The 15404-nt window shown below is 49.2% G+C and overlaps 1 protein-coding gene across 1 annotated transcript; it reads left to right on the forward strand.

The window, feature by feature from the left end:
* The first annotated feature begins 4295 nt into the window (after nt 1-4295).
* Nucleotides 4296-15204, forward strand: LOC147689219 (uncharacterized). Its single transcript, XM_086939897.1, has 9 exons — nt 4296-4362; nt 5004-5117; nt 6306-7991; nt 8148-8247; nt 8780-8928; nt 11408-11520; nt 11801-11890; nt 13854-13976; nt 15010-15204. The coding sequence occupies exons 1-9, from the start codon at nt 4296-4298 to the stop codon at nt 15202-15204; spliced, it is 2637 nt and encodes an 878-aa protein (XP_086796023.1).
* Nucleotides 15205-15404: the final 200 nt, after the last annotated feature.

Here is a 15404-nt window from a genome sequence, read left to right on the forward strand (position 1 = left end):
TGTGCGTTATAAGTAGTTAATTGAAGTTGAAAGACTTAAAAACGTATTTTTGCCACGTCTTTGACCCCCACCACCTCTAGCTCACTGATCCCGCCCCCATTGCTCGCAGCATCACAGCTCACTGTTTGCACGCTGATGCAAAGCTAGACACCAACCAGCCCAAAACGCTGGTGCAGACATATCCTAAATTAGCCCTTCACATGCTCACTTTATGTGCTCGCCATTGCAGCATGAATTTTCAACCGACTGAGACCCTTGTGCATAACGCTTGCTCTAGCGACATCTTGTGGCAAATTGGTTTAATGCACTCAAATGATTATTCACTCCAGCCACTTGCTTTCGGGGCGCGAGCTCGTAAGATCTACTTGCTATAAGCCAGGCTGAAGTTAAACAAAGGATTTTGGTTGTAAGCACAGGCCTTAGTTTAAAATGTTTTAGAGATTTTGCAGGAAGATATCAACCTCTGGAGCCTCGCAGTAATCACGGCTTATGGTCCTGAAACCAACAACAAATAATATCAATGATGCAAAATATATTAAAGGGGTCACAGAATTGTGAAATAAATACGTTTTTATGAATATTGAACGGCACAACAGCTTCCCCCTCCACCTGAGAGAAAACACTGACCATACCAGCCCAGGAGATTAATGAAAGGTACAAAGTGCACACACACCGCACCCACACACATACTCTGCACCCTCACACACACACACTCTGCACCCTCACACACTCTGCACCCTCACACACAGCTTATCTGTTATTTTCTTCATTTATTAGAAAGTTTACTCCCTTTAAGATCTGAACACAGCTGCCTGGTCCTGTTTATGGCTAATAGATCATGTCTGTAGCCACACTGCACCCTCACACACACTGCACCCTCACACACCGCACACTTACACACCGCAACCTTACACACACTGCAACCTCACACACATTGCACCCTCACAGACCATGCACCCTCACACACCGCACCCTCGCACACAATATTCCCTCACGCACAAACTGCACCCTCACACACACACTGCACCTTCACACACCGCAGCCTCACATACCGCACCCTTACACACCGCACCCTCACACACATTGAACACTCACACACTGCACACTCACACACCACACACACACACCGCACCCACACCCACACACACACACACACACCGCACACACACACCGCACCCACACACACACGCACCCATACACACACCCACACACACTGCACCCACACACACCGCACCCACACACACCGCACCCACACACACTCTGCGCCCTCACACACTCTGCGCCCTCATACACTCTGCGCCCTCACACACTATGCACCCTCACACACACTGCACCCTCACACACAGCTTATTTGTTATTTTCTTCATTCATTGGAAAGTTTGCTCCCTTTAAGATCTGAGCACAGCTGCCTGGTCCTGTTTATGGCTGATAGATCATGTCTATAGCCACACTGCACCCTCACACACACTGCACCCTCACACCACACCCTCACACACACTGCACCCTCACACACACTGCACCCTCACACACTGCACCCTCACACACTGCACCATCACACACCGCACCCTCACACACCGCCCCCCCACACACACCGCACCCTCACACACACCGCACCCTCACACACACCGCACCCTCACACACCGCACCCACACACACCGCACCCACACACACACTGCACCCTCACACAACGCACCCATACACACACACTGCACCCTCACACACACTACCCCCTCACATGCCACACCCTCACACCCCACACACACCGCACCCTCACACCCCGCACCCTCACACCCCGCACCCTCACACCCCGCACCCTAACACACCGCACCCTCACACACTGCACCCTCACACACCGCACCCGAACACACCGCACCCGAACACACACACTGCACCCGAACACACACACTGCACCCGAACACACACACTGCACCCGCACACACACTGCACCCGCACACACACTGCACCCTGACACACACTGCACCTGCACACACACTGCACCTGCACACACACTGCACCCTGACACACACTGCACCCTGACACACACTGCACCCTGACACACACTGCACCCTCACACGCCGCACCCTCACACGCCACACCCTCACACGCCGCACCCTCACACGCCGCACCCTCACACGCCGCACCCGCACACACACTGCACCCGCACACACACTGCACCCGCACACACACTGCACCCGCACACACTCTGCACCCTCACACACTCTGCACCCTCACACACTCTGCACCCTCACACACTCTGCACCCTCACACACTCTGCACCCTCACACACTCAACACCCTCACACACTCTGCACCCTCACACACTCAGCACCCTCACACACTCTGCAATGGAACATACACTCCAAATACCACTCAGTGCCACATAATTATATGCAACATAATTGCACACCTCATACTTACACTCTACTCAATGCAACATAAATTCACTTTATCTGTCTATCTATCTATCTATCGCCCTCCCTCTATCTATCGCCCTCCCTCTATCTATCTATCGCACTTACTCTATCTATCGCACTCACTCTATCTAGCTAGCGCATCACTACAGCATCACTCAGGGCCACCACAGCATCACTCAGGGCCACCACAACATCACTATGCGCTACCACAGCATCACTGAATGCCACAGCATCACTCGTCACCACCACAACATCACTGAGCGCCACCACAGCATCAATATGTGCAACCATTCAACAACAACTGGTTCAAATATGTTCTCTCAATGTTTCAAGCTTTATTACAAATGTCACAAAAAGATGTTAATATTTCACTTCTGTTCTTGGATTTCCGTCACAATAAAATACAATGAACATAATCGTTAAATATTTACAAAAGCTATTGCCATTATAAATTACAATAACTTTTATTTAAGTATTAATTCTTTAAAAAATTAAAAGCCATTTTTATTTGTAATATCAATACATGTAGGTCACGTAAATACAACACGTATTGCATTACAAATGCTATAGGTGTCACATTTGCGAAAGTTAAAACTATTGCCATTGTAAATGACAAAGCTATTAATTTCGCTATTTTCAAAACCAACACATAAATAAAAAATTTGTCATTTACAGTACCAATAGCTCAAACTTTCCTAATGCGAGACCTATTGCATTGCAAATGCTTGTTCATAAAATGTTGCCTCTTTCAGTTTTTTTGTCTTGCAGCAGATTTACATAACACAATTTATCCCCCGGAGAGATTAAGTGAATTCCCAGAATCACAGAACGCCGCGCCGCAGAGACTCGAGCCAGAATCCACAGCTCTTGAGTCAGCAGCTCTGGTCGCTACGCCACATTCTCTCCACTTCCATGAGACTTGTCAGGGAGCTCTTTGCTTTGTCCCGAAAAGTGATTGATAAAAACAGCTTATTATTCTTCACGTAGGCGAAACCGATGCATCACCATTGCTTGTTTTTGTTACATTGATTGGGCTCTGCAATCATTCGGATTGATGCATTTGTAATACATTTATAATTAAATGATCTATGTGTGTTTTAAAATTCCTGTGGTACTACATTTATTTGATTGTGGTGACTGAATGTGAGTGTATTTATTGTTTAAATAATCTATCAAGGGGAATCCTTTAGATTGACTGGTTGCTTAAACACTGTCCCCTTGTTTTGAGGGGTGTCTCTCTTTTTTCAAGCAGAAGAAAAGAGACCCTTTAATCAGACACTCTAGTAGAACCCCATACACGGAAGGCTCTGTCCAGGTGAGTCATCTCTCTCTTTCTTATATAGACCACTCACTGTCACACATTAAATCCGTTTTATTTTACATTCTCTCGGGAGAGGTGCATTTCTTTCCTCTTTAAACCGATGTCTTTTCCGGGAAAATCACGAGCACCTTCTCCCTCTCTGCCCCGTCTCTGCCCTCTGGAAAATTGTCCCTGCCTGTCCTGGACACTGTTCTGTTTGTGAGGTGTGACCCCTGCTGCTGTGAAACTCCCCTTCATGCGTCGCACCCAGCAGGGAGGGAGGGGGGGGGGGGCAGGAAACAAGGCGCGGCACTTTGGGAAAATCCCATTGCCTCTTGAGTGACAGCGACTAGACACGCCCCCTAGTGGACACTGCAGATAAAGAGCGGCTGGGCCGGGTGTGGGGTGAGACACTAGCGGTGACTGACCCGGGCGCACTCCAGCTCCCCCAGCCTGACGGGCTCCAGATTCACCCACGCTCCGGACTCGCTCCGGATTCACTCCCGCTTCAGCCCTATACTACAGACTCACTCGGATTCGGCCCATACTTCAGACTCAATCCAGATTGACTCCGGCCGCAGGATGCCGGAGCCAGGGAAGGCCCCAGAGCCCCTTCACTATTCCATTGGGATCTTGTCCATCTCTGCAGGTAGGACCCATACTGCCATTTACGTCCGGTTTGGTGCGTTATATAGCGCTAGGATCCGATTGAGGCAGGCAAGCGCTTGGTGAATGGAGAGTCCAGGGCTCTGTTTAGATGAGGTGTAGGGGAATCATATACGTGTTGAGTTGTTTTCTGAGACCTAAGAGAATGGTTTAGGATGGGTTAGGGCCAGGAGCCGGTAGAGCTGGCGTGAGTCAGTGACATGCTATCTTCACAACTCAGTGCGACTGACTGTTTCGGCTCCACCGGCCTTCGGAGCAGAAGCCTCTCAGGAAGTCTTGGGTCCCCTATAGCTCAGTTCATGTTTGAATATAGCCATGTAGGCGCTTTAACCCAGTAACTCACCTGTAACCAATCATTATTGAATATTGGAATAATAAAGTGAACATATGTTTTCTGGGTTAAGGCGCGTGCTGCGGAGATCTGAAAGGAACAGGTGTGTGTTTGTGTCACGGATGTCTTTGCTGTGTATCCGGGCTCCTCCCAAGATGGGAGAGAGGCTGGTGTGAGTGTAATCATTTCATGCCTGTCTCTGTTCTGTTTCAAGACTCCCTCCTAAAGGGGGTCCCTGGCAGGCGTGTGTTTTGTTTATCTTTGCATCATGGCTGTCTTTGCTGTTCTTCCAGGCTCCCTCCTGCTGGCAGTGACGTCATACAGCTCCTCCAGAGCCACGCCCCTCATCCCCAGTACACCCCTGGGGGTCCTGCTGGTCATATTGGCAGCTCTGCTGGGATATACAGGTGAGATCACATTCGTGGGTTTCAGGGGGAGTAGGGAGGGGGGCACACGGCTGAGACTTAGAGCGACACAGTGCCTAAATATATCATGATTGCTTTAATGCGCCTTTTTGACAACTTAATATGGAAATTTAGTGCTTGAAACTAATGCTAGGTGGAGATGCCCAGAGAGGAAGCCTTCCCTCGCCCACCCTGTGGGAGGGCCTCGGGGTTATGAGTGAGAAGAGACCCCTTCTTTCGGATAATGATAGGAAAGTAAACCTTCGAAAAGCCTGGTGCCGGTTCTGTGGGTCAATGGTGGGTAAATAAAGTGCAGTCCAGGAATCTATAAAGCCTGACCCCGGCTCTGGCTGAGATATTGCTGAATTAGTAAAAACTATCAGCCAGGGAAGACAGGAAGTTACATTGATGCTGATCTGACGCATTTTCTTGTTCCATTTCTCGATCTTGTTTCCCCCTCTTCTTCCTCCCTCGAATCATCATTTTACTCTTTGTTTTTCTTACTTCCACTACTTTTATCATTCCTTTCTTTCAATGATTTTCTTTTCCCTGTTTAGCCACTTCTCCCTTCTGTCTCTCTTCCTGTCTCCATCTACTATCTTTATCTCATTCCTCACACTACCCGCTTCCTTACATTTATTTTTCATTTACTCAGTCTCTCTGCTTGTCATTCTCTCTCTCCTTTCTTCCGTCCCTCTTTTTATTCCGTTGCCACACTTTTCATTGTATAGTTTTCTTTATTTTGTATTTACTTTTCCCTTCTATCTTTCTCTCCTCTCTTTGTTACTCCTCTTTCTCTTCATCACTCCTCATTTCTCTTTTCCCATCCTCTCCCTTTTGTTTGTCTAATTTTCTTTCTTCCTATATTTACCTCTCTCTTTTCCTACCTCCTCTTTCTTATTTTCGCCTCTCAATCCTCTTATTAGCACTTTGTCTCTTGTTTCACTGTCTAGTTCCCTTTTTTACTTACATTTATGTCTCCCATCTCTCTTTCTCAGTCTCATCTCACCCAATCTCTTTCATTCCTCTAATGATCCCTCCATTCAGCTTTCTTTCTCTAATTCCATCTTTCCTATACTAACTTCTTCCTTTCAAATCTTTCACTCTCTTTTCCATCTCTACATTGTCACCTACTTGTGTCTCTAATTTTCTTCCTTCCTATATTTACTTCTCCCTTCTTCTCTCCCGCAGGAGTCCGCAGGAGCCGTGGTCCTGTCCCCTTGTTTGCGTCCTTCTGCCTGACGGTCTCAGCGCTATGGTGCTCTAAGGGAGTGATCCATATCATGGACGGGCAGGGGGTCCTCAGCGGGTCCCTTGATCTTCGTAATGCCATGGTCCCTGGTCTTGCAGCCTTCACCCTGGGACTGCTCATCATCAGTCTGGTGGCCGTCCTTCAGAAGGAGGCTACCCTCGCCATGATGGCGTTGGCCATCTCGCTCTCCGCTGCCCATGAAACCGCCACATACTATGACAGTAGCTTTGGTGCCTCGGCGGTGGCTTCTAACCACCTCATTGTCTGTCTCGTTGGGGCGTACTTTGGTGGAGGGAGGCTCCTCTATATACTTACTGGGAAGTTGGTCACCCTCCCTGGCACAGATCTGGCTACGGCTAAAACCATCCCCCAAGGGTCACCCATGACCGCCAGCAGCAACGACCTGGTCATCATTGGGCTGATCTTGAATATGGTGTCCGCCAGCGTCTTTGGGTGCAGGGTCCTGGGAGTGACCACCAGTCTCTTTGTGGGGCAGGTGCCTTGGCTTTGGATGGCGGGGGTCTTCCAGATTGGGGTCTGCATCCTGTCCTATCGATGCTTGGATACCCTGGCGGCCACCTTCTTTGGCTTCACCTCCATCCTGCGGTTCGCTGAAGGGTATTCCTTGCTCTACCAGTTCTGGCAGGCCACTGAACCCATTTTCCCTGTCCCATTACTGGTGGTCTTTCTGCTCCTGTTCATGGTCTTGGCTGTATTCATGGCTGGTAGGAGCCTGGTGGATGGGCTGTATCCGTTGTTTTATGTGACCTATTGCATCGCTTTAGCGTCACGTCCCATTGGTTTCTTCCATGGTGGATCACAAGGAGTGAATGTGGCTATCTACGTGGCTTCAGCACTTATGACACTCATTAAACTTTACAACATGAAAGCGGCCACCAAGATTCCAACAGGGGAGGGGATTGTTAATAGCCTGTTCACACCTATTAGCATTTTCAAGTTACGTCAAGAAAAAGACCTGCATGTTCCTTACCTCGGCTATTCTAAGTATGCGGATGGAGAGGTGCTTGGCCACGCAGGCAGCATTTTGGCCGCCTTTGCAATCACTATGTCTGTGGACCCAACAGACGCACGTGCCACTGTCGTCCTACCGTGGGTGGTGGTAGCTGGAGGGCTTCTGAAGTTTGTTTGTGGCTCTGTGGCCTTCTCGCGTGGTAAGACCCTTGAGAGCAGCACCTTTATTCTTTATGGAGTTATGTGGATCATCTGGGGTCTCATCAGGTACGGTGGCCTCTACGGCCCCACGAGGGGCTTCCACGTGGCTGTGGGCATCATCTGCTTCATGCTCTTGAATGGGTTCATTATTTTCTGCACGCTGTTCCTAAGCAAAGCCTGGTTCCTGTATTGCCTCACCTTTGAACTCATCCTCATCAGTTTTCTATTGGATGCCGTCGCAGCCCTCCCAGTTGGGTATGACATTGCCGTCACCATCATCTTTGGCCTGGTCAGCTTCTATTGCTTCCTGGCTGGGCTGGTCAGTGACACCTTTGAAGAACCCCAGCTGCCCATGGGCCGCCCACTTCTGCAGCTCCAGGGGCTTGGGGGTGGAGCCTCCAAGTGCCCCCACCTTCCTGCCAGGAGGGCCACATCCGTCAAGCAGATCGCAGGTAAGGAGATTCTGAGGGAAAATCCTTTTTTTTTAAATAAATAAATACATGCAAAAAAATAAATGTTTTCTGTCTGCATTTATCTGCAAAAATCAGTAAAAACGGAAAACAGGGAGCCTTACCTATAATCATGGGGTTCTTGCTCTTCTGTTGCAGAAATCATGAAGGATGGAGGAATCTGTGGTGTCCCCACAGACACGGTGTATGCGGTGGTGGGAGCCTGTAACCGTCCAGCGGCCGTGGAGAAGGTGTACAGGTGAGTGTTATCTTCGCAGCCCTTATTTCCAATCAATAGTGAATATTTTAGATTGATGAATTCTTATAACAATGAGAACCACAGAATGAAATAGCCAAACACCAATTACATTGAGGAAACCCGAGAAAGAAACAACAATATACCAAGAGCAGAGAACCCCTGGAAATGAAGCAACAACAAACAAGTAACCTTAGACACTTCTGTAAAGAAGAAACCAAACGTCCTTATAAAACTGAGACCAGACCCGCAGTACTATCCCTCTTTCTGCACCTTTTGGGGCATGTGAAAAACACCTAAAAACCAGGATTCATTTTGTGACAAGTGAAAAGGACCAGTGTCTTGCTCTATATGACTGTATAAATCGTTCAGTCTTAAGATGGAGAGTAGATCTCATCCTAAATGTTCCTTTTTCCATCATCATGTCCCTGATGGTGGTCTGAGATTGGCCAGAATCTCAACTCTGGATCCTCCAATCCCAGTGAGATGGATCTCGTCCCTTCACTCAGTTGACCTCTGACTTGTTTCCTTCCAGGACAAAGCTGAAGCCCAAGGACGCCCCCATGTCCATCTGGATCTCGACCTTGAAGCAGCTGGAGCCGGCTAGACACCTGTTCAGCCCTCTGCTCTGGGAGTTCATGCAGGCGGCCTGGCCTTCGCAGATGAGCCTGGTCATACCAAGAGGTGAGCAGGGGGTCTGTATCTGAGAGCACATGAAGACCAGCAGATCCCAGTTCATGACCACAAACAAGGGGGAAAGATGAGAAAAGTAACACCCATCATCTGGATACAAAACTACCACACACATTAATTGTGACTGCAGACTAGGACCCGGTCCCACCCACCCCAGGCTTCAATGCTTCATGTGTACACACAGACCATACATGCTCTTCAGCTTCCATGTAGGATTGTTTCCATGTTCCCTCATGTACTGTTTCTTTACCGCTCCTGTTGCAAACATTCACCACAAATTCCAAGTGTGATCTGACCCGTTACATTAGCGTCGCCTGTCCTGCCAACACCTGTGCTTTATCCTTCACATGTCTATAGGGAGGAGGCCCCTACAGTGCCTGATCCATGTATATAGGACAAGCACCAACATACTGCCTGCTCTGTGAGTCTAAGGAGGATCTTTAGTGATTATTTGGATCTTGTGAGCTCCTGTAAATATTCTGGTCCATAACTGCAGAGGAAGAGCACTGCCCGCTCACTGACCTGTATCCTTATCTACAGGGTCTGACCCTCTCCATTATCTGCCCCACTCATAGGATGAGCACTGCTCGCTCACTGACCTGTATCCTTCTCTACAGGGTCTGAGCCTCTCCATTATCTGACCCCACCCATAGGATGAGCACTGCCCGCTCGCTGACCTGTATCCTTCTCTACAGGGTCTGATCCTCTCCATTATCTGCCCCCACCCATAGGATGAACACTGTCCGTTCACTGACCTGTATCCTTCTCTACAGGGTCTGACCCTCTCCATTATCTGACCCCACCTATAGGATGAGCACTGTCCTCTCACTGACCTGTATCCTTCTCTACAGGGTCTGACCCTCTCCATTATCTGACCCCACCTATAGGATGAGCACTGTCCTCTCACTGACCTGTATCCTTCTCTACAGGGTCTGAGCCTCTCCATTATCTGCCCCCACCCATAGGATGAGCACTGCCCGCTCACTGACCTGTAATTTTCACTACAGGGTCTGAGCCTCTCTCCATTATCTGACCCCACTCATAGGATGAGCACTGTCCGTTCACGACCTGTATCTTTCTCTACAGGGTCTGAGCCTCTCCATTGTCTGACCCCACCCATAGGAAGAGCACCGCCCACTCACTGACCTGTATCTTTCTCTACAGGGTCTGAGCCTCTCTCCATTATCTGACCCTACTCATAGGATGAACAGTGTCCACTAGCTGACCTGTATCTTTCTCTACAGGGTCTGAGCCTCTCCATTATCTGCCCCCACTCATAGGATGAGCACTGCCCGCTCACTGACCTGTATCTTTCTCTACAGGGTCTGAGCCTCTCTCCATTATCTGACCCTACTCATAGGATGAGCACTATCCGTTCACGACCTGTATCTTTCTCTACAGGGTCTGAGCCTCTCCATTGTCTGACCCCACCCATAGGAAGAGCACCGCCCACTCACTGACCTGTATCTTTCTCTACAGGGAGTGAACCTCTCCATTATCTGACCCCATTCATAGGATGAACACTGTCCTCTCACTGACCTGTATCTTTCTCTACAGGGAGTGAAACTTTCCATCACCAGACCCCGCCTGTGTGGATGTGCACACTTTGCTGTTTGTATCTTGTATAGATGGAAGTTTCTCTTCATCATCTGACCCACACCTATAAGGTGACATCTTTACATGGCCTGACATATCCCAATAGGGATCCTCTCCATTATCAGAGCCCCGTCTACAGGGTGAATATTGTCCTTTGCATGCTTTTTGCCTATAAGGAGATGTTAGTTCATCATCTGACCCTTCCTACCTATAGTGCGAGCACCTGTGTAGTTTGAAAGCTGGTAATATAGAGGCTTTGAGTCATGGCCTCGTTGAATATTGGCTTCCAGGGATGAGCTGAACAGCAGCAGGGCACGTTGTGAGTTTAGTGCACACCATAGGATCCTCCTGCGGCTTGGGAGGAGAGAGGCGCTCTTGTGAGCGCGCAGGAGAGGGCCACGTTCGACTGGTGCGTAGTCACTCACAGTGACTGCATGGTATTGGGGTATTTCCAAGGGTACCCCCTCACTTTACCAGTGTTTTTTGTGTATTTCTCCATCATGCAGGACTCACATCAGTGGTTAGTTTTTAAGTGGAGGGGCCCATAGCTTTCCTGAATGGTGGGGTTTAGCAAATACCAAGGCTGTCTGACCTTGTTCCTCCTCATGCCTCTTTCTCCCACAGCCCTGCACTTCTTGTCTCTTTATCTCATTTTGAACTTTCTTCATCCTTGCTTTCATTGTCGCTGTTTTCCTTTCTTTCACTTCTTCCTTATTTCTCTCTTTTTTGCCTTTGTCCTCTTGCTCTGAGGTCCAGGTGTGATGATGAAATAAAAAAACTGTGGTCCCCAAACATGAGTGCTGGTGCCTTTCAATGGCAGACACCTGCCCAAAATAAGCCCTGCTCACACCTTTCTGTCTTCTTGAACCCACAGGCGAGTGGCTGCAGTGCTTCGGACTGGAGGACTCCGCTAAGTACATTGGCACCGCAGAGAGCATCGCCATCAGGATCCCGGATTGTTCTGTGACCACATCTCTGATTGACCTGGTGAGTTGTCTGGTGGTAGCAGGATGCCAGCACTGCCCGGGCATGGCTGGCACTGTTCTGCCACCAGTGATGAGCATGGCTGTCAGTCTGCTACACCCTTTGCGGGGGCATGAGTGGCACTGAACTGCCAGTCCTGCTCGAGCATGGGAGGGTTTCACCAGCACACATGGAAGATATGTAAACACATCTCTCTATATCTGGGGAGGGTGAAGGGGGACACTGCTTTGTGCCCAATGAAAGTGAGTTGAATCTCCTACTCTGTTTCTTTGTGTCTCACCAGGTTGGGCCCATTGTGGTCTCATCAGCCAATCCGAGCGGAGAAGCTGATACCACTCACCACAACCAAGTGTACGCCAAGATGGGAGACAAGGTAAGTACCATTACAAGCACAAGAGGTATATCTGAGGACACTGTTCAGAGCCCAGAGTACTGATAGACCAAGGAGTCTTCTGCGTGGCCTGCATTGAACAGACAACATTTACCAGGGATAGCCCATGTGCACTGTCAATTATCCTGATGAAAGTAGGTTTTTCTAGATAGATCTGATTTAGTTACTAATATTTGGTAGGTTTTTTTGCCAAATATACACTGGATAAAGTTTAAAATTGCTCCATGGGACTAGGTGACCGTTGAGAACTTAGTTTACTGACTGCAAAGCATTTCAAAAAGATGTGATGGTCCCTCTCCTATATCTAGGGAAGATCCCAGAGTAGGATGTTGAAGATGTGCACAACATGTGTGGGGGATTCCAGAGTAGGATGTTGAAGGTGTGCGCAGCATGTGTGGGGGATCCCAGAGTAGGATGTTAAAGGTGTGCGCCGCATGTGTGGGGGATCCCAGAGTAGGATGTTGAAGGTGTGCGCAGCATGTGTGGGGGATCCCAGAGTAGGATGTTGAAGGTGTGCGCTGCATGTGTGGAGGATCCCAGAGTAGGATGTTGAAGGTGTTTGCAGCATGTGTGGGGGATCCCTGGGTAGGAAGTTGAAGGTGTGTGCATCATGTGCGGGGGATCCCAGAGTAGTATGTTGAGGGTGTGCGCAGCATGTGTGGGGAATCCCAGAGTAGGATGTTGAAGGTGTTTGCAGCATGTGTGGGGGATCTCTGGGTAGGAAGTTGAAGGTGTGTGCAGCATTTGTGGGGGATCCCAGAGTAGGATGTTGAAGGTGTGCGCAGCATGTGTGGGGGATCCCAGAGTGGGATGTTGAAGGTGTGCACAGCATGTGTGGGGGATCCCAGAGTAGGATGTTGAAAGTGTGCGCAGCATGTGTGGGGAATCCCAGAGTAGGATGTTGAAGGTGTGTTCAGCATGTGTTGGGAATCCCAGAGTAGGATGTTGAAAGGTGCGCATGTGTGGGGAATCCCAGCGTAGGATGTTGAAGGTGTGTGCAGCATGTGTGGGGAATCCCAGAGTAGGATGTTGAAGGGTGCGCATGTGTGGGGGATACCCACAACAGGGTGAGTAGGATGCTCACAGTATCTGAGGGTGGTCCTCTGATTAGGGTGATGAAGATGACTGGGATGCGTGGAGGGGAGCCCTAGTGGAGAAGGGTTAAGGGGTGCACTTTGCCCGTAGGTGATCCCCACAACAGGATGATGAATAACCATGCTGTATCCTGAGGGCTCCAGGACTGGCCAATGCTTATTTAAAGTACTGGAGCATCAGTTCTGACCCTGGAGCAGGATGGTGAAGATACAGGCTGTATCCAGAGAGGATCAGAGTGGATTGTTGTCCATGCAAAGCCTCGGGCAGTTGTGACCAATAATTGTAGGAACGAAAGATGGTGGATATAAGTGAAGGTGTTGTGTGATGTCACTCATACTGCAGTGAAAGTGAGGCCTCTGCAGTGGAGGAATCCTGGTCGATAGGGGAGATGGTGACCTCACATTTAATAATGTTTGTGTTATTCTTAAACACTCCAGAGAGTAATGACTGGATGATGAGACTACAGATTATTCAGTAGAGTAGAGAGCTCCCTGGTGAGGTGCCCACCATGTCTTTGGTGAGAAGGAGGTCCAACCAAACCCTGAAATGAAGATAAGGATGCCATTGTTGTGGAAGAGGTGTGGCGCAGCGGTCAGGGCGACTGGCGCCAGACACTGGGGATCACGGTTCGATCCCCGGCACCGGCGGCAGGGGTCTGCCCTGCACTATGTGACTCTGGGCAATAGCTTGCTTAATCTTCCTGATGGCCTCCAGCACTGGGAAACCTACGGGTAGCTGTGCTCTTTACAAATGGAGGATTATAATTATTTTAGTATCCGTGGAAGCCCCGCAGCTGCCTGTGTGATGGGAGTCTGTGGGCGGTGATCTCACGTGTGGCTTTGCTCCTCAGGTGGACGGAGTCCTCTGCAATGGGCCTTCTCCAGAGAACATCGCCTCCACCATCGTCAACTGCACCAAGATCGACAGTGGGACCATCGGGTTCTTCCGGATAGGAACGGTGCCCAAATCCCACGTAAGTAGAGTGTGTGTGTTTGTGTGTGCTGTGCATCTGTGAGCCTCTGTGTGTGGTTGTGTGTTTGTTTGTCCCTTTGTGAGCATGTGTGTGTGTAGTGTCATCCAGTGGCAAATACAAGGAAGGCAACTGATCACGTGCTCTTGGACATTGGGAATAGAGAGGGGAAAGGAGAGCATTAGATTTCAGAGAAAGAGAGAGAGAGAGCGAGAGAGAAACAGACAGACAGAGTGAGCGAGAGAGAGAGAGAGCAGAGAGAGAGAGAGAGACAGAGACAGAGAGAGAGACACAGAGACACAGAGAGAGAGAGACAGAGAGAGACAAAGAGACATAGAGAGAAAGAGAGAGAGAGAGTGTGTGTGGAGCCTAGGATGTTGGATGTCCAGGGCAGAGGTTTGCATGTGGAGTTACAGGAGTGCCACCACAAGAAGGATGTTTGAATATCTAGGGAGGAAGCAAACCTGAAGATTGGACTCTCAGGGGCCATATTTAAGGACATTTCTCACTTCAGTTTGATGCCACACACAATGCTGCTGATAAGAGTAAAATGTGGAAGCCCCAGAGAAGAAATTGTGGGGCATAAACATGTCAGGAGAGGAGTCATGTCATGCCAAGAGTATGTGTTTGAAGTAGGGTCTAGTTGAGCATATCCAAGAAGGTATAAATTCAGAGAGGGGACTAGTGCATAGATGGCCGAGGTGAGCTCGTGAGAAAGTGTTACTCATAGCATTTAAAAAGTCGTTAAAATGTCACTCATAATTACTCTGACATTATGAAAATGTCACACATAGCAATCTGAAACCTTGGCAGATATGCATTAGTTTCTTAGAACAACAGATATTGAATTACTGCAGCCCTCACGTCCAGTCACAGCTCTGATTACAGCCTGAACGCAATGTCGGAAGAGTGGAAGATTCCATTCTAGCTCTCTTCGAGGGGGAGACCTGCAGTCAGTCATACTTTGTCCAGACCCCCTGGTGGTGAAGTCATGGCATTGCTTCTTCAGTAACGGCGCCGGTGTCTTTCATTACAGGTGATCCAGCTGTTCAAGCAGGTCCAGATGAAGCACAGCTCCGATCTTGTCTCCAGCGCCTTCGCCGAGGTCCCCTTTGAACCGCCATACTCGTCCAGTTCCATCACAGAGCACACGCTGCCCAAGAGCTCCGAGGACCCTTCCCAGCAGTCCTACGTCAATGGAGGATTCAGCATGGAGGATGAGAAGTTGTGATGGACTTGTGTGGGGAGAGCGCCACCTAGTGGCACAGGAAGGGTGCCCGTGACTCTAGTCGAAGCAAGGAGAAAGGACCCCTACCCTATGACAGGGTTGTACAACACAGAACACAGTCATCCTGGGATGCAGTGGAACCTGAAAAGGCTGGTGCCTTTCATAAAAATGCAACAAACCTTTACCATCTTGGACGATAATTC

Source organism: Lissotriton vulgaris, chromosome 10 (genome assembly GCF_964263255.1).
Source record: "Lissotriton vulgaris chromosome 10, aLisVul1.2, whole genome shotgun sequence".
Classification (NCBI taxonomy): domain Eukaryota; kingdom Metazoa; phylum Chordata; class Amphibia; order Caudata; family Salamandridae; genus Lissotriton; species Lissotriton vulgaris.

Excerpts from the sequence above, each read along its gene's own strand:
- LOC147689219 (XM_086939897.1), top strand. The coding sequence starts at position 4,296 with ATGCCGGAGCCAGGGAAGGCCCCAGAGCCCCTTCACTATTCCATTGGG. Across the intron at positions 7,992-8,147 it reads ATCCGTCAAGCAGATCGCAG|AAATCATGAAGGATGGAGGA; the intron begins GTAAGGAGATTC and ends CTTCTGTTGCAG. Across the intron at positions 11,521-11,800 it reads CCACATCTCTGATTGACCTG|GTTGGGCCCATTGTGGTCTC; the intron begins GTGAGTTGTCTG and ends GTGTCTCACCAG.